The sequence below is a fragment of the Wyeomyia smithii genome, chromosome 3, assembly GCF_029784165.1.
Source record: "Wyeomyia smithii strain HCP4-BCI-WySm-NY-G18 chromosome 3, ASM2978416v1, whole genome shotgun sequence".
Taxonomy (NCBI): domain Eukaryota; kingdom Metazoa; phylum Arthropoda; class Insecta; order Diptera; family Culicidae; genus Wyeomyia; species Wyeomyia smithii.
This window is the reverse complement of record NC_073696.1, coordinates 252440712-252463081: the sequence shown is the minus strand read 5'-3', so window position 1 is coordinate 252463081 and position 22370 is coordinate 252440712. Positions and strand designations below refer to the sequence as shown.

At 37.9% G+C, this 22370-nt stretch overlaps 1 protein-coding gene across 5 annotated transcripts in view; it reads left to right on the top strand.

The window, feature by feature from the left end:
- The window catches only part of LOC129727861 (long-chain-fatty-acid--CoA ligase 4), a 65812-nt gene that overhangs the window by 33582 nt on the left and 9860 nt on the right, over nucleotides 1–22370 (top strand). For 2 of the 5 annotated variants that reach the window (XM_055686099.1, XM_055686098.1), the window contains 2 exons: nucleotides 8097–8665; nucleotides 20836–20971. In XM_055686099.1, coding sequence (XP_055542074.1) covers nucleotides 8643–8665; nucleotides 20836–20971 — 159 coding nt within the window. In that variant the 5' untranslated portion in view covers nucleotides 8097–8642. Of the gene's footprint in view, nucleotides 1–8096; nucleotides 8666–20183; nucleotides 20344–20377; nucleotides 20397–20835; nucleotides 20972–22370 lie in introns of those variants that run through there. The other 3 variants (XM_055686100.1, XM_055686101.1, XM_055686102.1) reach the window with 3 other exon arrangements.

Below are 22370 nucleotides of genomic sequence, written 5' to 3'. Positions count from 1 at the left end.
TTTTTCGCTGAAATTTTCAGAGCGAGCTACCAGGACCTAAACTAAGAAAAAAAAGTTGTCAGGACATCGGAATATATCTTGGGTTCCGAGATATATCCTGAAGCCATATGGCATCATTGGGCGCACTAGGGTACCGGTTTTTTCTTTCTAACTCAAATATCAGTTTATAGTAAAAATCACTGTTTTTCTTGTTTTTATTATGAAACTGAAAAATGGAATCATGTCGGAATATGGAACGATTTAAAACATTTCATACAAAGCCCAACGTTACATTTTTCACATTCCATGCGGATTTGAGATTTGCATGAATATCCTGCACATCGCCGTCGACTTTCGATTGTCTTCGGAAAGTGGTCTGTTCGATTAAAGCGTATATTGTCCTTTAGATTATTGTGTTTTTTGGCTGTTTGTATATAGTGCGCTTACACCAGGTGCTTTCGGCATATGGCCATAGTGCTTGCAGTACCAAACCGCCAACTCACGCTTGAACAGTAATTGCGACGTGGTCGGATTCACGCGTCGATGCAGCTGCCAAGCATTATGTACACAAACGTCGATTAACCACGCAAAAATGGGAAACCACCATTTTTTCCACGGTAGCCGATTCGCAGATTAGCTACATTTTGGTCCATTCGATCGACTCCACACATATACTTATTGTATTCAATAACAACGCATGGTCGATTCACCAAGATCTTTTTGTGTGCTTTAGCGGTTAGCACTGGAAACAGGCATCTTCCCGTATACAGTCGACGCAATGCACACAACCGAATTGTCCACCCATTTGGTTAGGTGAATGTCAGTACCATCTAGTCTTTTAGATTCAATGTGGCCGCGAGCTTTTTTCTTCAGATGTTCTTTGCTGGAAATTGATCACTTTTTCGGAATACGATTTTCGCACAGGAAGAAAGGATTGAGTGACAACGGGAGAATCGGCAATAGTTGAGCTTGCAACACTTCGCGTCCTTACATGAGCCTTGGATGTTGATGGTGTTGGTTCAGTTTCACTAACTTCAACATCCATTGCATCTGTGTCTGTGAAGCCATCGATACGTTCGCCGCTACTCAGTACGATTTCGCAACCTGATTTCAGCTGTCCTGCACATACATTGTCCGGTATACCACTTATTTCGTCGTCATCAACGTCGTCTTCACCGCTGACATTACCATCATTTTCAGGTGGTTGAATGTATAGTGCTTCCACTCGTGTTGGATGTTCATCGTCTTCAAAATTTAGCTCATCTAGATAGTCCAATGCCTTTTGCAATGTAAGATTCCTAACGATGTGACAAAATACAAAATAAAGCAAAAAATATATATTACCACCTGCCAAAACATCTCACAGGCTAGAGACGCAACAACAGAAATACGCACCGAAAACCCGGTACTCTAGTACGCCCAATGACGCCAAATGGCTTCACACTATTTCAATCAAATGCCATTCCGCTACATTTACGTTTCTGAACTTAGTTTTCTCCTTGCTTGTAGCTGCAAGTTATAGCTTTCTAACAGAATACTTCTTAATATGATAACATTTTTGGAAGATCAAGAAAAAAAAATCTACCGACGTAGTGAGTTCATTTCGCCAATTTGAGCACTTTTTATTTTCAGTCTGACTTTGGGGAGCTACTACGTCCACGTACAAAACTAAACTAACTTGATTTTACGTTCTCTGCCAAGCGGCACCTATTTACGTTCATACAAGTGTTGCCGAATGATTGAAATTACATTCCACTTCATTCAAAGTTGAAAAATGTTTGATGTGTCTAGTGATGCCATATGGCTGCATTGGGTTGATTCGGGTTAAACATAAATTGTATCGTGCCGTGTCAAATAAACTATTTAAAAACTAAACACTTTTTAATTTATTATTTTTTTTACGTGTATACTGTATTTATTCCGTGATAGACGGCGCTAAAAACGAAATTTGCTTTGTGTAATTATTGAACGATAATTGCAGAATTACAGAGATGAGAATATGTTTAAAAATTTAGAGCACCGAAATATTATAAATATTTAATGCCAATCTTTTGTTCACATTTCAAACAAGCAGAAGATGAAGATAAAGTACGAAGGTTGAAGCTTGGATTACTTATATCTAAATAAAATAATAAAATCGTAGTTCATCAGAGAAAACCATTATACGGAATTGCTGCAGTCATTCTTCTGCACCTGTTGAGTACTTTGGGCAGTGGAATGATATCCGCATTCGATCGCTCATCCACAAATAACCCGCCAGAACATTACTCACGGGGTTCAAAGTCGACCAAATTGTTTTCTCGTGGTCAACATTCCCGGTCACGCCACCACTGTGCGGTACGCCAAAAACGTCACCACCTTGGACGGCGACAGTCTCAGCCAAACCGCCGAGCGCCGGACAGACGGCAAACATGGTTCGAAATTTCGTCAAAGTCCACACATTCGCGTCGTGAGTAGGAGTAGGAGGAGGTATTATATAATTGCGGTGACGGCAATTTTCGTTTTTGCTACATTTTCAAGCTTTCCTTTCGGTCGCACACTTTTACTGGGTAGTTTTTTTGCAAAACAGCCATTTAGTAGCCGGTTCTCTGACGCGTGATTTCGTAACGATAGAAGCTGTTGTAGGAATAGTCGCACCGGTTGAATAATGTTTAGTGCAGGACTGGTTGTGGATGTGTTTTTTTTTTCGCAAAACACATGGGGCTATAATTGGAGGTCGTACTTGTCCGACTTTTTAGATAGTTTCTGACAGCTAGACGGTCTGCGGACTGCAACGTGTGTTGCATTTTTATGTGTATATGCGTGCGATGATCGGAGATTTAATTATAGAATGCAGTAGTGAAGAACATCGGACGGAGCGAGCCCCATCCAAAATCCAATCAAATAAGGAGGCCAACAGTGCGCAGAAATGCACCGCGCCGCCGCTGTTGCTTCATTCACAGACTTTGGCCGGTTGGTAGACTGTGGACCGGTCGGTAGAGTTTGCTCCGCTGCAGCGATGCGCAGCATAGCTGCTATTTTTATAAAGTAAAGCAATTCTAGCATCTAAGCCCGAACGAGCAGCAACTTTCCTTATGTTTGAGCAAAGTTTGAGTTACAATCCCCTTTACTTTGGCGAACTTAGCACGTGGTTGTCGAGATCAACACACTCTGGTAGTCCAAGGTCTTCCAGGTCGAACGCAATTAAGTAGTAATCACACATACACACGTCATGATTACACCTTTTATAGCGTGTTCTAAGAGCATATGCAACAGCACATGCAGCTCTTGATTCCCTTGGTTCGTTGTTTTCCTCCCTTCTGCAGGTTTAGCTAGATTGTGATAATTACTGGAATTAATGAGACTAACTAGTTCACCTACTAACGGCTAACCAGCAGCGGGAAGTTCACTCGCGTGGATTGTTAGCAATTCTGGTTGGGCTTCCGAGCGGAAGCCGCCAGCGCTTACTGCAATTGGCAAGAATTGCGTAAACCCTTTAAACTTTGTAACTATCGGTCAGTGTTTGCGGAAATCAATTCAGAGCTTAGTAAGTAGCCAACCATCGGAAGAACATTGAGCACACGAGGGACTTCTGGGCAGTGTAATGTGCGTGGTTGCATCCGGGGGCACACTTGATAACGCCCTCAAAATTGGTTCCGCAGTTATTGTGAATAACAAATCATATTTACTCATTAGCACAGACATAAATAGCATTTTACTTTAAGCCAGTAGAAACACAGTAACACTTGGTGATAATTGAAAGATTTTTTTCTGCTTCATTAAAGCAACGGGAGCATACTTAACGTTGTCAATAGCGATAGGATGCGTTTAAGGGCAACGGTCATCATTTTGCAAACGTTGTAGATAATCGGTTTTACATGTAAACTGAGAGCACAACACAGCGGTTGCCAAACGGGAGGGGTGGTGTACATTGTACTTTGAACCTCAACACGTGATTCTCTAGTTGCACCATCATCATCATTGTCGGTGAGCAGACGCATATAGAGAAGAACAGTGAAAAACAAACGTCAATCCGCTCAGCAGTGGACTTACGTCGTCTTCATGTTGCGGACACTCAGAAAAATATTAGTGAATTACATTAAAAATATGGAATCAACCATAACTTACTTGAAAAATTACGTCCCTTTGAAGGCAAACATATGAAACGAGGAGGGAACATTGCGAAATCTTTTTTAATGAAATGACAGTAGCACCGATATATTTTCTTCACATATTCATAGTTTTTATCGTTGTTTTGTTATTGTCAAGAAAAAACCTAAATTAATCCACCTAGCGGTCAGACTCAGCCTTTCTCATTCAAACTTATTATTTGTAAAAATAGATTTACATGATTGCTTAAATCCAATAAAGGTAAATTTACTCTTTGGGTTCTAAAATATTGATGTTGTGATTGACGTTTATATTTTATATATGAAATTTGACGTAATGTTAGTGCTTAAGAAATAGCGAAATAAAAGAAATGACTCTTAATTTCGAACAATTTAATCACGAGCGATACCGGGAACGTTCAAATACATACGATACCACATTTAAATCATGTTGAGGCCATATATATTGATCAAAGCAGGTATAGTGTTGAATAGTCTTTGAATTTCTTTTCTTTCCAAAACTTCTGAACAGCATATCAAATTGTTATGAAGTTTGTTATTTGTAAGTTTGAGAGATGACTCGGTTGTATGACACTAGTTATGTTCAAATAAGTCGTGTAATACTTGAGATAATAGACTTTCGTTGTTTTAACAATTTAATACATAACGGTTACTTAACAATCAAATGAAAAGGGAACGTATAAAGCAGCCAAACTTTGAAACTACGTGTTCAATCATAATGCATCAGTTAATCCTTAACTAGCCCGTTCATCTGATATCAATATTGTTCAAATCGGTTGTGTAGTTTCAAAGATAATGAAGTTTCGTGATTATCACATTTCGATAAATTACAGACGAAATTACAGTCCGATTACAGTAAAATTCAATAGAGTGTTATGAGGCAGCTAGACCTTTCATTTGATACTAATTCTGTGGAAATCGGTTCAACCATCTCTAAGAAAAGTGAGTGCGTCCAAGTAGTTTTCGGAATATGTCTCTTTTCATAGCTGGATTTCACATTTTTAAACATAACAGGCAAATGAATAATCCGTTTGCAAAAAAAATTAATGGGATCTTGTGGGGCAACAAGACCTTCCATATGACACTGATTTTATGAAAATCGGTACAGCCATCTCTGAGAAACTTGAGTGAGATTAAATAGGCTGCAGAACACGTTTCTTTCCATAACTTCTGAACCACATGTTCAATCTTCATAAAATTCAAAAGTTAAGGATTTTTAGGGTACCCCGTTCATATGAAATTAATTTTATTCAAATCGGTTGTATAGTTTCTGAGATATTGTTGTTTCGTTATTTTTACATTTTGATACATAATCTCTAAACTAGAAATCAGATTACAATAAAATTCAATAGGGTCTTATGGGGCAACTAGACCTTTCATTTGCAATTAATTTCATTGAAATCGGTCCACCCATCTCTGAGAAAATCGAGTGAAATTTGGAGAGCGTTATACACACACACACACACACACACACACACTCACACACATATACGACATTCGGCCCTTTTGAGCACTTTTATACCTTTAGTTTTTGCAGTGATTGCTATACCTTTCTAGAAGGCAAAAAATGGCTTTTAATTTCAACCTCAATCCCGAGCAAGGCCGCAAAAATTGAAATTGTAAAATATCAAATTTAAATGATGTTGAGGCCACATATTTTGATCGTAGCTGTAGTTTTAAACAGTCGGCGGGCTACGTTTCTTTCTATTACTTTCAAACCACATGTGTAAACATTATGTAAGTCATTGTTTAAGAGTTTAAAAGCCCATTAATTTGAATTCAACTATGTTCATAGCTTCTGAGATATAAGAGCGATTTTCACATTCTGACGCAGCGCCAAAACTAAAAGTTTGATTACAATGAAATGCTATAGCGACCTAAGCGGCAAATAGACCCTTCATTTGACACCAAGATAGAAAGAATCGGTCAGACCATCTCTGAGAGAAGTGAGTGCGAAAAAAAGGTGCACATACACACGTACACACCCACACTCACACACACATATACAGCTATACATGCATACATGCAGAAAATGCTCGATTCGTCGAACTGAGTCGAGTAGTATATGACATTCGGCCATTTGGATCACTTTTCTACCTTTTAATTAGTTAGTGATTGTTAGGAGAAAGTCAATATGTTTACTTTCATTATGTGATTTCACATTTTGATTAACAACGGACAAAGTTACAATCCGATTACAATGAAATTCAATAGCAACCTATGGGGCAACTAGACCTTTCATTTGACACTAATTTTGTAGAAATCGGTTCAGCCATCTCTGAGAAAAATGAGTGAGTTTAAACAACCTCAGGATAACTTTTTTTTACATAACTTTTGAACCATATGTTCAATCATAACGAAATTTAAAAGTTAAGGGTTTTGGAGACAGTCCGATCATTTGCAACCAGTTATTGAAATCGGTTGTGTGGTTTCTGAGATATTGATGTTTCGTGATTTTTACATTTTGATACATAACCTCTAAACTAAATATCCGATAACAATGAAATTCAATAGCAACCTATGGCGCAACTAGACCTTTCATTTGCAATTAGTTTTATGAAAATCGGTCCAGCCATCTCTGAGAAAAGTGATTGAGAAAAAAAAGTTGCACATACACACACACACATACACACATACATACATACATACAGAAAATGCTCAGTTCGTCGAAAGGGGTCGAGTGGTATATGACATTCGGCCATTGGGACCACTTCTATACCTTTGGTTTTTCCAGTGATTGCTATACCTTTCTAGGAGAAAGGCAAAAAGTGGTTATTCATTATATGTAGGTGCCTTTAGATAAAATATATCGTCAGTTGAATTCAATACTGGCACAACTCAAAATTTTGCAGTTTTGAGTTATTGATGGCAAACGATGCCAAATACTATAAAGTTTCATCTCACAAAGACCCGTTTTAAAATTCACAATGATTCCAGAAATATAAGTAGATGTGCCTTTATTGCACAAATCTAAAATATCCCTAAAAAGACGGAAAAATGAGGTTACAACTCTTATCACTTGCCTATTACATGCACATGATAGACCTGAACAAGTTTAATTAAAATGGGAAGTCCTAAAATTGGAATTTTTCACAAAAATGAAAAAAGAAATTTTCGACGCAAATTTTCAAACGCGTTTTTCTCGAAACTATGAACTTTGAGTTGTGCCAGTTTTGAATTCAACTGACGATATGTATGTTCACACAAACATTTTTAAAACATACATTTCGTATGTTTTCAAATTTGGACACAAGCAGATATATACTTGTTTTGAGAAATTAAGCCGCTTTCCAAGAGAGAAACGCATCAAAAACAACTACACTTCAGGTCTGAACCTCCCACTTGTTTATCTTCACGCGCTCACTCATCGCCTGATAGGACCCATACCTTTCAATGTAATCTACTGACGTTGGAGGGGTCCGCAGAGAATCAGATCGGAAGTTTTACAGTCGTCGTCGTACCATCATCGGGTAGCCCCTCGATTGTTACGACTTGTGTGCGCGCGCTGATTGTTTTAGCGTCGTCGCGCATGGTCTGATTCTACAATTGCGTTCTTGATGTGTAAAATGATTCGGTAAGTGCATCTTGCTTTGAGTGGCGATCATCACGCGATCGTTATCAATGAATGCTACCGACCGACCCGTCATCGTTTGTGGCAATTGTCGGCGATTAGAAGCCATCTACACATACACCCACATCGCATACACTAGCAGCAGTAGAGCCCGTTTAGGTTTACTTACGGTTGAACTTTGAGATCATGGGTTTAAGACTATCGCGTGTCTCTGTGCCCATAAAATCAAGACAGGGTCACCGGAAATTGACAAATTGCCGATATCATTATACGCTCAAGTGTAAGTTATGGGTGCTACTGTTGCAACTTGTAGTGGTAAACGTGTTATTAGAGCGACCAAGCTGCAGCCGCTTTATCTCAACTAAACATAGCATTTATCACGTACAGATTGAATGTCGCACCGTATCTTATATACATTTTTCTTGTTCTATCTACAGGATAACGACGGTGACAACCGGCCTGCCAGGCGTCTCAAGGCACACTTAGCAGCCTGTAGTGCAACCGTAGCGACGGATACTTCAACCTGCCAGTACGCAACAGTTGGTCATTCCAGCAGCATCAGTTTTAAAACCAAGCGAACAAAATCGAAAAAATGTTATTCCATCACACATCTGCATGATTTCTGATCTGTGTTTCTCTCTACGCATCGGGGATCAACAAAATTGATTCGTTCCGTGTGCCGAATTTCAATCGGTGTGAATCCGAAAAAAGGAGAGCCTTGCAAATGAGTGACAAGTTAGTTTCGGGGCAAAGAAAAAAGTTATTGTGATACCTATAATCGAGAGTCGTTTGTTTGGTTTCATCGCCATAATCATATACCTGTGAGAAATTCGCAAATATTCCAAGCATCAGTGTGTTACCAAGTACCAAAAGCTAAATCCCTCTTTAACCTACCATTGGAGATATCCTTAGTACTAAGTGAGGTTGAAATAGTACCACAGGAAGTGGTTCGCTAGAAGATTTCACAACAAGCTCGTCTTAAAATGTTTATCGAGGAAGATGTTCAGTAAGTCGAACTTTGCACATCGCGTGATGTTTTTGTGCATGCAAATTCGGTGTTGTATTCGGTAGCTTCTTCTTCCATTACTACTCGTACTAATGATAGCGATAAGAGTGAGACTGTATCCGAACTAGTTTGTTACTAATCTTCTTTAGAAAACGGTAAATGCCAGTTGACTAATCCTAACTAAGAAAACTTGCAGAGTGCATATGTTCTAATTTGCATGCTTGTATTTTTTGCTTTTACGCTCGCTTTCTCATCATTTTGTTAACTAATAACGCGCTCGCATTGGAAATTATGACGGTTCAGCATCAGGCGATGATGAGAAAACAAGGTTCTATGTTCTTGTTTACAAGTGATAACATGCTAACTATTTTTGTTGCAGAGTTTTTTTATATATTTTCTGTAACGTTGGAGTTTTAATATGTGGTTCTAAATGACGAATTATATTCCAAAATTGTTTGACAGTCGCAAAACAAAATTATAAACTACATGTGCAAAAATTTTTATTAAATTTTTGTTATGGTTTAATATCCAACAGCCAGATTTTTCCTTCCAATTTTGTTCACTGTCGAGTCTTGAGATATATCTTAGTTTTCTGTGCTTTGATATCTCAACATTACAGAGCTAATTGATTACTCTTGATTAGACGATTTTTGAAGCAGATGATTTTTGTTTGAAGTTTGGAGCAGTTTTAGTTCGAAGTACTTGAAAAATATTACGGTGATTTGAAATTAGACGTCTTCACACCAATATTAACCAAGAAATGTGATCGTTTCTGCTGGTATCATTGAATATCATCGATACTTCAGAATACAAGCAGTGTAAATTTGACTAAACGGGCCGAAGTGTGATCGATTATCCGCTCAGACAGCTTCAGACCATTCAACATGCTGGTCAAACAGTAAACATAAAAATGGTGTGGTGTTATGTATGCTACTGTATAACAGTCGTGCATATGGAATACTGATGTTACAGAGGCAACTACAGGAGTCGAACATGAATACTGTATGTTTGATACTGATTGATTATCCGGATAGTTATTTCCAACAACCATTCATCAAAATGCCGGATCCAATTTTCTAATTTATTCATGAGATTTGGATCGGTATGCTGTGCCACTTAAGGTTTCATTATTTTTTTTCCTCAAGGGTAACTTTTCAGAGAGGTGTATGAAAAAGGGAGACAGTTTTTAAATTGTAACTTGAAATCTACTCATCTGATAAAAGCGGTTTATAAGCAAATTTATGGTCCCCGTGGCTCTGTGGTTAGCGATGTCGGTCGGCTAGCTCTCCCACACGGTTGTGATATCGGGTTCGATTCCCGATCGAGTCGAGGATCTTTTCGTGCTGGAAATTTTCTCGACTCAGCACTGGGGCACGGTGTATCGTTGTACTTATCCTACACATGCAAAATGTGCCAAAAACAATATCGATAACGAATTCTCTCAACTATAATCTAGTTCAGCGATTCTCAACCTGGTGTACGCGTACCCCTGGGGGTACTCGAAAGCCTTCAGGGGGTACGCGAAAGAAAAATCAGTAATGGCGGACAAAGCAATTTTTCATTATAATACATTGGGGTCGCTTTTTACGCGTTTGGTAGTACCGCATTTAGAAGATTAGATTCGATATATTTATACTAAACTTATTTGATACCGCGTACAAATAATTTTTCGAATCGAGTGAAATTCCCTGTTATTATAAAAAAAAATCCCGTTTAAAAAACGCGTGATTACAACCCGCGTAAAAAGCGACCCCAGTGTCCTTCATTTGTTGTTCAATCTTGCTCTCCAAACATGACTGTAGCAATCAAACGAACCATAGTTCAATTCGAAACCCAGTGGTGGGCACCATTCCGCTAATTCACTAATTCGCTAATTAGCGTCGCTAAAATTCAGTTAGCGATTTAGCGATTTCGCTGGTTTTTGAGCTAGTTAGCGAAACTGTTAGCGTCGCTTAAATTTTGGCCTTCGAAACGCTAATCGCTAATTCGCTAAATTTTGTAGAGAAGCGACAATAGAAATATTTAGAAAAACTGTGAATTGCTGATGGCGTACGTAAATTGCTTCGAAAGATGAACATACTTTAATGCGAAAGTTACTTTTGTCAGTTTTTTACCCTAGAATAGAGTTCCAGTTATCGTACAAGCCACAGAAGCATTTTGAAGAACAAGCACAAGGTCTAGATTGAATTTTCGGCACAACAAGAACTTTGGTAAATTGCAATGCGCTTGAAATTATGACAACTTTTGTTCTACTTTTTCGATTCAGATAATAATTGAATTTTAATGAAAACATTTCTAGGAGTAGCTATTTTCAATGCAAGCTAAATAACTTTTGTTATTCTTGTTTTTACAAAATCAAATATGAATACCGTTTCGTCAACCTCTTACTGTAAATAGCTTTAAAAAGTAATTGTTTTCGTTTGTTTAACCAAAAAAGATCAAAGTGGTCCAAATCTTACAAAACACGAGCAATAAATATAGCGATATGACTATTTACATATTAAAAAGTTAGCGATTAGCGATTAGTGAAAGTTCCGCTAATGTGGGTTTAGTGTTTAGCGATTAGCGATTATCGAGCTAAATTTTCCGGTTAGCGATCTAGCGATTAGCGTCGCTAAATTTTCGATTAGCGGTGCCCACCACTGTCGAAACCTCAACTAGACTAGACTAGAAACCTCAACTAGACCAACTAGAGAATATTCCAAGCAGGGGGTTCAATCGATATGAAAAATATCGCCAAGGGGTACGCGGACAAGAAAAGGTTGAGAACCGCTGATCTAGTTGATCAAGACCGCTATTAGCCCCAAAGCTAAGCGTGCGATGTTGTGTTGTAAGCAAATTTAATGTGTAATTTAATGTTCTCAGTAACACTGAATGAAATCAACAACATCATCAGTAAAGTTATGAAAAGTTAAGTTTCGAAAAGAAAGCTTCAATTACAGGGTGACAAAAAAGTACGGTCACACAGGAAAATCTCAATATTTCAAAGAATAAGAAGAAAATCTGAATCTGGCTTTCATAGCTTTATTCAGTTACTCATAAAGAAACTTCACAGACGATATCTCGGAATTACACCACCTTTCTCTGATCGAACCAGCTTCAGACGTCTCGGAAAGTCGTCGCAAGCGGCGCGCACGTGCTCCATCGGCATCTCGTCCCAGATTTTCGTGATAACTCGCTTGAATTGCTCCAAATTTGTTATTTTATAGTCGTTCAGCTTCGACATCATGTATCCCCACACGAAATAATCCAGTGGATTCAGATCCGGAGACGACGGAGGCCATTCATTTTTCGAAATGAAATCGGTCAAGTTTTCCTCACACCACGCCTGAACAACCTTTGCGGTGTGGGATGGGGCGCCATCTTGCTGGAAGCAGTAGTAATCGTCTTCAAACAATAGTTCAGCTTGAGGCAGAACATTTTTATTCATAACCGTGTCCAGGTAGTACGCTGCGTTGATTTTGACCCCTTTATAGATAAAAATAAGAGGCAGTTTACCTCTCTTGCAAATGGCTCCCCAAACCATTACTGACGTCTTATTTTGGAACCGGGAAACTTTCAGCTTGATGCTCACACTCCAAATTCGATTATTTGAGCGATTGACTGTTTGCTCCAAAACGAACAGCTTCTCGTTCGAAAAAATAATCTCGTCATCTGCGCGCCAACCAAGCAACTCCCGCGACCGTTGGTAACTCTTGTCCTTCGTAGCTTTGGTAACCCATGAACCACCTGATTGGGCGGGATTCCGGCGAATCCGGTCTCGGAGTCCTCACAGACCTGGGTCGTCCAGATCGTGCCTTGTCCTCGGTGCCTCCGGTCTCTAGGTACCGATTTATGGTCCGGTACACGAATTTCCGGTTGATTCCGAGCGGTTTTAGGTGTTTGAATATGTGTCCGGGTTTGTACCCTTTCACATATTCAGCGATAACAGCTGCCCTTAACTCTACCATGGCTCACAACTCAATGTAAACAAACTACACAGAAACGAAACTCTGCCACTTTGGGCAGCAAAGTTAACCCTTTCATTTGACATATAGATGGCACCAGAGAGAGGCAACGTGTAGGCTACAGGCGACCCCAAAAAAGTGTGACCGGACTTTTTCGTCACCGTGTATGCTTTAAAATGTAGTAGTTCGGCAATGTGTTGAACCCGTTTTTTCATGTGTGCTTATGGTGGTTCTTTCTGAGTTGAGTTGGCACCAAGAATCGTCATTTTTGCATGTAGACCTAACATACATTGAAAAATCATACCTTTTGACCTTCTGGATCAACAATTTTCAAATTTAAAGCATGTGTAATAGGCTGTCCCAAAAAAAATCGATGTTGAAAAAGTGCTCAGCCCTAAATTGAAGGATAATAACGAAAAAGATTTATGTCTTATGTTACGTGTTCAATAAAGCAATACAATACAATACAATGTTATTTGTAGCATTTTTGTAGAACATTTCGACTTTCTAAAAAATCGTTTTCAGGTTGCCCAAACGTGATTTATGAAAAAATGGCTACAAAGCCACTCTGCACTTTTTTCAAATCTGTTCTATTCCTACATTTTTCATATATATTTTTGTATTTTTGTAGGGTTAATTTTGAATATTTTGCATGGTTTGGTTCAGCATTGCATTCAATTATTTGACTCACAGAGCCCATTGAACATCACAAAAGAGTGAATTTTTCTCATAATTTTCAGTTGAAACCCTTCAGCATAGAAATTTTTCTCTTGATCAAGAACTGAAATTTTTACTGTAAAGCGGAATTCAAGACGAAAATTTACATGAAAAAAGATCCTTGATATCATATCAGGGGGCTGAGATATTGCCGTTTTTACATGTAATGGAAAACTATGCATTTTGTCAAAAACGCCACTAAAGCTCAATATCTCCTTTGAACAGTGTTTTATTTTGCCGTTGTGCGTATAATTTTCTAAATAGCGATTCAGATGTTGATTATAACCATAAGGTATGTCCGGAGAAGTTTCAGGGTATTCAAAAATCCATCTTTTAATGTAGAAAGATGGGCGATTATTCCACCAATGAGTGAGATAAAAAATTTACTTTTCAATCAGAATGAAATAGACGCAAGGTGCCTTCGACTAAGTTTTGGGTTATCTTAAAACAAGAAACTTTACCGAAGACATCATGTTTCTATCTCTCACATGTTACATTTAGTTTTCTAGTGAAGGCACTAAAAATCACAATTTTCGCTGTAACTTTTTCGCAGATGTTTCTGAATTTTTGAACCTTCTACTAAGTTATCAGCAATCCAAAAATGCATTTGTTTGCTGAACACTGTTATTTTTTATCTCCCAAAAAAAAAAACAGTTATTTAACATATAGCAAAAGCAAAGCAAAGTCTTGGTGCTACATTCCGATTCGGAACTCGACCTTCTGTTTTATTATACACAAACTTCGGAGCCAACTGTAAAGTGTACAGCGGGGCTAGCGCTACTATCCTATTGACACTAACAGTCTCTCCTGAGTCGAGACTCGAACCTACGACGACTAGCTTGTTAGGCCAGCATCGTACCTCGAGACCAGCTGGGAGGGTATATTTAACATATAGCAAAATGCCAATATCTTTGCTCCCCGATAAGATATCAAGTATATTTTTTCATGTAAATTTTTGTCGTAAATCCCGCTTTACAATGAAAACTTCAGTTCTTGATTAAATTTTTTTTTTGGGTTTTGAAGGGTTTTTATGCAAAATATTCAAAAAGAACCCCACAAAAATAAAAATTTATATGAAATAATTTAGAAATCGAACAGAATTGAAAAAAGTGCAAAAGAATGGGTTTGTAGCTAAAAAAGTCATTTTTTTCATAAATCACGTTTGGGCAACCTGAAAACAATTTTTCAGAAAGTCGAAATGTTCTACAAAAATGCGATAAATAACATTATCTTTCAATTTTGTCCGAGTAAGTATCATCTCAAGAAGATAGGCAAACTTGATGATGATAAATGTCGCCTGTGTGGCATCGAAAGCAAAACTTCAGAACATCTATTCTGCGAATGCCGAGTATTAATACAACGCAGATTGCGTATCTTCGGTAAGGGACACATAGAACCTACCGAAATTTGGAGGGAAAGTCCTGGTGAGGTAATAAACTTCATACGAAGTGCGTTGCCCAACTGGGATAAATGTGCAATGTAGCAAGGACATCAACTCGCCAAATAGTGATGTACCTGCTCGTACGCACTTAGAGTAAGGTGAAGCATACCACAATAGATCAAACAATGGTCGCAGTGGTTCAGTCTTCTACAAGGGGAAAAAAATCTTTCAATTTAGGGCTGAGCATCTTGACTTTTTCAACATCGATTTTTTTCGGGACAACCTAATGTGTAAGGCATTAAAAATGATTCTGCATTACCTATACTGCCGCGCATAGCATGTCAGTTCCATTTGCATTTTCGGCAAGCCGAGAAAAACGCGTTTTTATAAGATTTCATACCATTGCATCTTATGAGATGGGACAACATTTTTGGATGTTTTCGCGAAGTTTTTCAGAACAAAGTTGTTGAGTCCATTTATTGTTACGAGACTATGCATAGTTAGCTACCATTTCCGCGTGTTAACTCAATTTTAGTGAAAATGCAAATGGGACTGACTTGCTATGCGCGGCAGTATACTGATTTATAGCTTCAATTTGAGCATGATTACGAAAATATGAAAAAAAAGTTGAATGATTGCGCCACCTCCATTTTTTTATATTTTTACGTAGTATATAAAAAAATGAAACGAAATATGGTTTTTTGGTGTATAGTAGTCCTCAGTTTTTTGTATTTTTTTTCTGAAAAACCAACATTTTTTTGCATATTGTATATGAACAATAAGAAATGAAGTATGTTTTGAATATACAAAGGCATTGATATTGGCCATACCCACACACGAGGAATGTTCTAGAACTGACGCGAGTGACAAAAGCTACTTTTATTGCATATCATCGAAACACGATGAAGACCGAAAAAGTCTGCTTTAGTTACATCCTTAAAAGCAATACATTCTTTATTTGTAAAACCTAAAACCTATTTGTAAAACCTGACTATTGGATTGTTCGAAATTCGCGTTGAAATGAAAGAAATCCGTTGAAAACTTTGAGTTTTAGACATTTGAAAGTGGAAAATTTTCGTAACGCTTTCGATGTTTTTGGTTTTTCTATTTGCACCCCTACAAAGTTGCTGAAGATATAATTCTACGTCTAAAATTTTCGATATCAATAACATCATGAACTACTGCCGCATATATCAAGATGGCTTGACAAAATATTTTTTTTAATTCTTTTATCACCAATATTAGTGGTTAATTTGTGACTTCGAAATCCAATTGGTGGTAATTTGTGGTTAAGTGGTTGCCGAGAAATTTTCGAAAAACTGAGCCAAGCCATCTTGAAACATGATATTGCTTCGAATGAATAGGATAACGATGATATATACATCAACCGAAAGCTCTTAATTTGTGGTTCACGAAAATGTAATTTTAAGATCATAATTACTAGTGTTTGTACGAAGATTTGTGTTTTATTTTTCACGTAGTACTTTTGTTTATTTGTTGACGCTGCTGGCCGCTAGTGGCGTTGGCTGTTTGCGGTGTTTGTCACTGCTATACTCAGAGCCGGATTTAAGAGGGTTTTTTTCTCTATCAAAAATGAGATTCAAATTTCGATTTTCAGCAAGAAAATTTGAACAGACCATTTCAAACTGAAACTTTCCTTCAGTGTTATTTTTTCGTGAGCACCAATATCACAACTACCTCCATAAGAGTTCATCTCGGATTCTCTTGGAATGACACATACTAAAAACACCATTTGAATCGAACCAGCGCGCATGGGAGGTAAAACAGAGAAAGAAAATAGCTCACAAGTTTTTTTAAAGCATTGCTGTTGCTTATTTGTCCGAATCAGGGATACCAGATGTGCTTTGCAAATGCAGTCCGTGTGCAGATTTTACAGACCTGCAAAAGCAGGGCCGGATTAAAGGGAGTCCCACATTTTGAGGCCACCACAAATCAAGAAAAAATAAACTTGTCTCAAATAACAATGGATTTTGAAAGTCTGACCCCCAATAATCAAACTCGCTTTCTATAAGTAGTTTCAAAGTCTGGTGAATATTTCCTTTGAATTATATTTGAAGAATTTGAATTTAAATAGCAAACTTGCGAAATGCATGCTAAACTAAAATTGCATTGCGTATTTTTTTGAGTCTAATGGTTTCGAACGCAACTGGGGGAGTCGTCTTTTTTCGAAGATGGAACTAATTAAAAATAGGTTGCGTATGAAAAAAAGCGAGGCTGTCAAATTTGGCATTGTGAATTTGCGAATTGAGCGTTGATTATATAATTGATAATTTTTCAGCGATGTCACCTATAAAAAGATGTTCTGAAAATTTCTGACAAACTTTTGTTAATTTGTTAATAATCCGTCGAATTTAGATTGCTTTCCTTTGAAAGTACATTTTCGTTACCGGTACCCTTTTTTCCAACAAATTTACACACATTCATTTTACGCCTGGTTGGCTACCTGAAATAGCAAGTGGGTTGGCTTAGTTCCTCGAATCTCGATATTTACCATATTTCCCACACGCACGCTCAGTATAGTAGTGACAAACGCCGCAAACAGCCAACGCCGCTAACGGCCAGCAACGTCAACAGCAAATGAACAAAACGTAGAACTACGTGAATAATAAAACACAAATTACTGTACAAACACTAGTAATTATGACCTTAAAATTACATTTTCGCGAACCACAAATTAAGAGCTTTCGATTGATGTATATATCATCGTTGTTCGATTCATTTGAAGCAAAATCATATTTCAAGATGGCTTGACTCAGTTTTTTAAAAAATTTCTCGGAAATCACTTAACCACAAATTACCACAAATTGGAATTCGAACTCTCAAATTAACCACTAAGTATTGGTTATACGCTCTCCCAACTGGTCTCGAGGTACGATGCTGGCTTAACAAGCCAGTCGTCGTATGTTCGAGTCTAGGCTCGGGAGAGACTGTTAGTGTCAGTAGGATCGTAGCGCTAGCCCCGCAATTGTCCTGTATTCTTTACAGTTGGCTGCGAAGTCTGTGTATAATAAAACAGAAGGTCGAGTTCCGAATCGGAATGTAGCACCAAGGCTTTGCTTTTTATTGGTGATAAAAGAATTAAAAAAAATATTTAGTCAAGCCATCTTGATATATGCACTACTACCCGTGCATTTCTTCATTAGTCGAAAAAGTGAAACTTTGACCGTTTTAAGGCATGTAATCCGGAAGTCCGATTGAGCTAAAATTTTGCATGATGGTTTTTTTCTCGACGAAACTTTTGAGCCCCCTTCTAAGCGGAATTCGAAAATCAAATTTTTCCCATATATTCCATTGGCTCAAAAAGTCAAAAATCAAAAATTTTCGAGAAAAAAAATTTCCAATTTTTGGAAAAAAAATTGAAGTAGCATCAGATCTCGACGTTCCATGCGTTTATAAGACATTTGGCATCAACAAATTTTTTCGATCCTTTTTTACCCTGAAGATGTCACTAATCAGTGACGAAACGTCGGACATTCTGCTTTTTCTGTGACTGCTCTGCCGAAATTACAACCAACATACATAGCATTTCAACAGTCGAAAACTCAGTAGCATTTATGGCTTTAAAAATATTTTTTTTAATATTTTGTGGGCAAAATATTTTTTTAGAAGCGAGTTTGCTGGAGTTTTTTTTATAAATCGATATGAAGGTCGGCCTAGATTCTCTGGAGTATCAAAAAAGAACATAATTATTCAAATTTGGAATCAACGAACCTAAAACAATTGGTTTTTGTTGTCATTTTACTCGTATGATGCAGTGGCGTAGCCAGAGGTTAATTCCATGGGAAAATGATATATCCTGGGAAGGACAGAAAAGGTAAATTTTAAGATAAAAATTAGAAACAAACAGACCGTGCTTTTCATGGAAAGACAAAATCGCTATCTACAACTTTGCCGAAGGCGTCATGTCGATCAAACAAACTGTTTTGGCCCTAAAAATATTTGTAATCATTAATACCTTCTCAAAATAGTATTTTTCAATAGCTTCTCAAAAGCGAGTCGTGTTCCAAAAAATTTAACAAATAGCACAAAATGAGATCTTATCTTATTGAGCCTATAGAAACATCTATGCAAAGTTTCAGCCAAATCAAAAATGGCCGATAAAACTGGTTGCCCGTTTTTTTGTGAAATTGCTCAGTTGTGAGTCGTGCATTTTGAAAAATTTTGAATAGTTTTATGGTCCTATGAAAATATATTATGTATCTGGCAAAAATCGCTCCACCCACTTAGAGCTCAAAACAACTGTTGGTTCAAATGAAAAAAAAAATGGAAACCGGATAATCTAGACAGCTTAGCAAAGCCGGCCGGCTTTTGGTATTTTATGTCTACTGAATGATCTCGTGTCGCATTCAACAAAAATATGTTGTTCAAAATAGAATCAGAATTTAATGCGACTTTGTTTATGTCCGATGGGAAGTAGGCGATCCACACGAAACTTGTCTTTTAATTAGTAACACGAGGCAGATACCGCAGACTGAAAAATGAACGAGTATCTCAAGTGAGTCTACCGGTCGATACATGCAGTATATCAGTGTATTGATCAGAATCTAATCACAAGTAGTTTCCTGAGTGAATTACACCGAAACGCCTGTGTTGATAGTAAAGTTCTTATCAATATAGTCTATTATCTGTGGTTGGTACAAAGTTCGAACACAAACCCCGTAGACCCGTTCCCCGTAGACGAAGGTGCGACCATTTTTTTTTTCGTATGAAAGGGAAATTTGTTATTGTCCCTTTTTCCAGGTATAGGAAGGGTTTGGGGAATTCGAACATTAACCAAGTTAAGCAACAACGACGAATTATTAGATAAGCGGATGGTCAACGAACCGAAACTGTAACAGTGTGTTCACCAATAAATTATACTCTCCGCTTGGGTTTGCTGGTTTAAAGTGCAGCGACGATACGACGTCAGACTGCGACGCTCTAATGCCTCGAGATTACCAGAAGGTGTCAATGGCTTAGTCAGTTTGTCGGTGGGAGATTTTTGGTTTCTGTAGATACGAGTTGTTGAGGCAACCCGCGACTTTTAGCGCCAATAAGACATAAAAAACGTTGATCATTTTTGAAACATTCATGCTTCGGAATTTTGTCCTCTCCTTGATCCTCTAAATCCGTTGCTTTATGATATTTTTAGACGGCTGATTTTTCGAAAATTCGACCATGGAAGCAACACTGCACACTGATTCAGGTCTCGTTTCGTTGTCAAAATCTTATCAAAATCCACGCATCCGCTTACGCAGAAAATAGATCCTTTTGCCCCGCAATGCAGAGGGTATCTTGGAGGGAAAAATCGCTTAGTTCTCGCTGGCTATAGCAACTAAGGGTTTTGCTTCGTTCCACTTATCATTCGGAATGAGAAGTCACTGATAAGAATCCGGTCTGTCGGCGATAAGAGGCCAATGCCAATCGACCTGATCCAATCGAAAGTCTTGCTGGTTGATGGAATTCCTGCCGGTAGCTCATTTCGGAACGGAACTTTCTTCGAGCAAGTTGCGGGTTCTGAAAGGTGGTGGTGATAGCATTCTTTGGTGTTTCGGCTGAATCATTGGCTTGAGAGTCCCCACGGTAGTAGTGATCGGATTTCAACTTAGAACGAACGAAGGAAGAGACCAAGTGTGAGCAATTTGCATATTGGATGGGATCATTGGCTTGTGGTCAAATTGCGACGGTGAGGTCGAAAACCTCCCCTCTAAAATTGTGTGGAAAGAAGTTGTTTGTGATGAAGTTGGGGGTGAAGCAGTAAAGCGTGTTTTGAATATTGAGTGGCACCAAATTCGCGTGGAATGTCGATTGCGACTCGCCAGCTTCTGCCTACGTGCAATTAAAGTTTTAGTTTAAACCAGAACCTTTTAAAGCTTGGATTTGAAATTTTTGCTGTAGTTGTAGTTGTAGTTATTATTTTATTTTTGAGGGGCTAGTTTGCTGTATTCATACTCGAACAAGGTTAAAATTTATTAGTATAGTGCATCGCTTTTTGTATTGCATGACCAACGCTAAGCATCATCAACTGAGATGTTGTTTAACAAGCACGACAGTCATCCCGTTGGATGGTGTGAAAACCGATTACTAATTTCACTGTTATTATAAAATTTCTCCATCTTCCGCAGCATGGAAAGTTTCTGGGTGCAGACCGCCATCGGGGCGATCAAGATCATCGCCATGGTTTACGATATCATCACGATGCCGATCTATCTAATCCTGCAGCGACCTTGGAAGCGGAGAGCCCTAGCCAAACGGGTTAAGGTAGGTGTACACTGTTAACTAGCAGAAAATTGAATATCGAACAGACAAATTCCCGTGTCAGCTAGCCGGTAATCTAGCGTCACATGGTGCGGTGATTTCCCGCTATCACACGTTTGCTATTCTATTTCGGTGTCAGATTATTTGATAACAGATTTCAGCGCTGTTTTATCTGGTTTGGTAACTAGGCGTTATTACGAAGTTCGCACGTCATTCGGATAAATTCGCCGGTGCTTATTTTGTTTCATAGCCTTGATATGCTTTGTTTTAGAAAGGCATAAATTCAAGCAACGCTGGACACAGGCTAAACGGGATAAAGAATTCAATCAATCAAGATTTTTAGCTTTTTTGTGTGCAGGCATTGTCGTCAGCATTTTATGCGGGAGGGCCGTACCATCGTTACGATAGATAGCTATCTTCTGTAGTATAACGTTTTTCTTCCTGCGCATATTTGCATAAAATTGCGGGGATCGTGTTCTGCTCACGTGTATAACCGAAAGCTGTTTTGTATATGCAAATCTTGTAGCTATTCGGCTGCAGTTCGAGCAACGTGCGGCATTCGTGTATTGTTGATTTTAGTTTTTCAAATATAGAAAAAAATTGTTAGACTGTTTATTTCAAATTGAATTTAACATTTTAAAAGGTGCTCCAAAAGTAGAGTCAAGAGCTTTTAATCCTTCTTTTCCACAACAGAAAATGTGAATCATCAACTCGGACAACAGTTTTTGGACTTTTTCTTTACTGTTTATTTGGCGCATCCATTCTACATTTCGATCTAAAGTAAGCAAACGCAATTTGTCAGGTTTGTCCTATTATCGTCATGGGGATAAATGATGTCCAAGAGTGTTATATTTTTGCATGATGGATCTTCATATTGCAAAGCTTCTTCCTGCAAAAGGAAGCTTCATTAATGTCTAATGCTTAGAACATACGATTTACTTGCTTAAAAAATGTAGCAAAAAATTTTTCTTACAATAAAATTTTATGGCATAGAAATTCATGCAGAGCATAAAAGGGGAAAATACGGAAAACGAATACGATCAGCAGATAAAAAACACTTTCATAACTCTTTTTAAGGCAGTGGCCACTATATTGCCACCAACAATTGTTGTTTTTTTTCTGTTTGATAATTATGAGTGTGAGCGAGTAATCAAAAATAAACAATAAAATTTGGTGATTTTTTTTTGGCTCAGCCCGTTAAAGGGTTAGATGAAAACTGACTATATAGGTAATTGGAAAACTGGAGCGATGAAGCAATTTAACAAATTATGGAAAGTAAACTAAGCATGAGCCAACATCAGAAATGAATTATATACCTAATCAAAAAAGGGGTTGATATTTATTTGAATTATATACCTAATCAAAAAAGGGGTTTGATTATTTACAGTCTAGTGCATTTGCG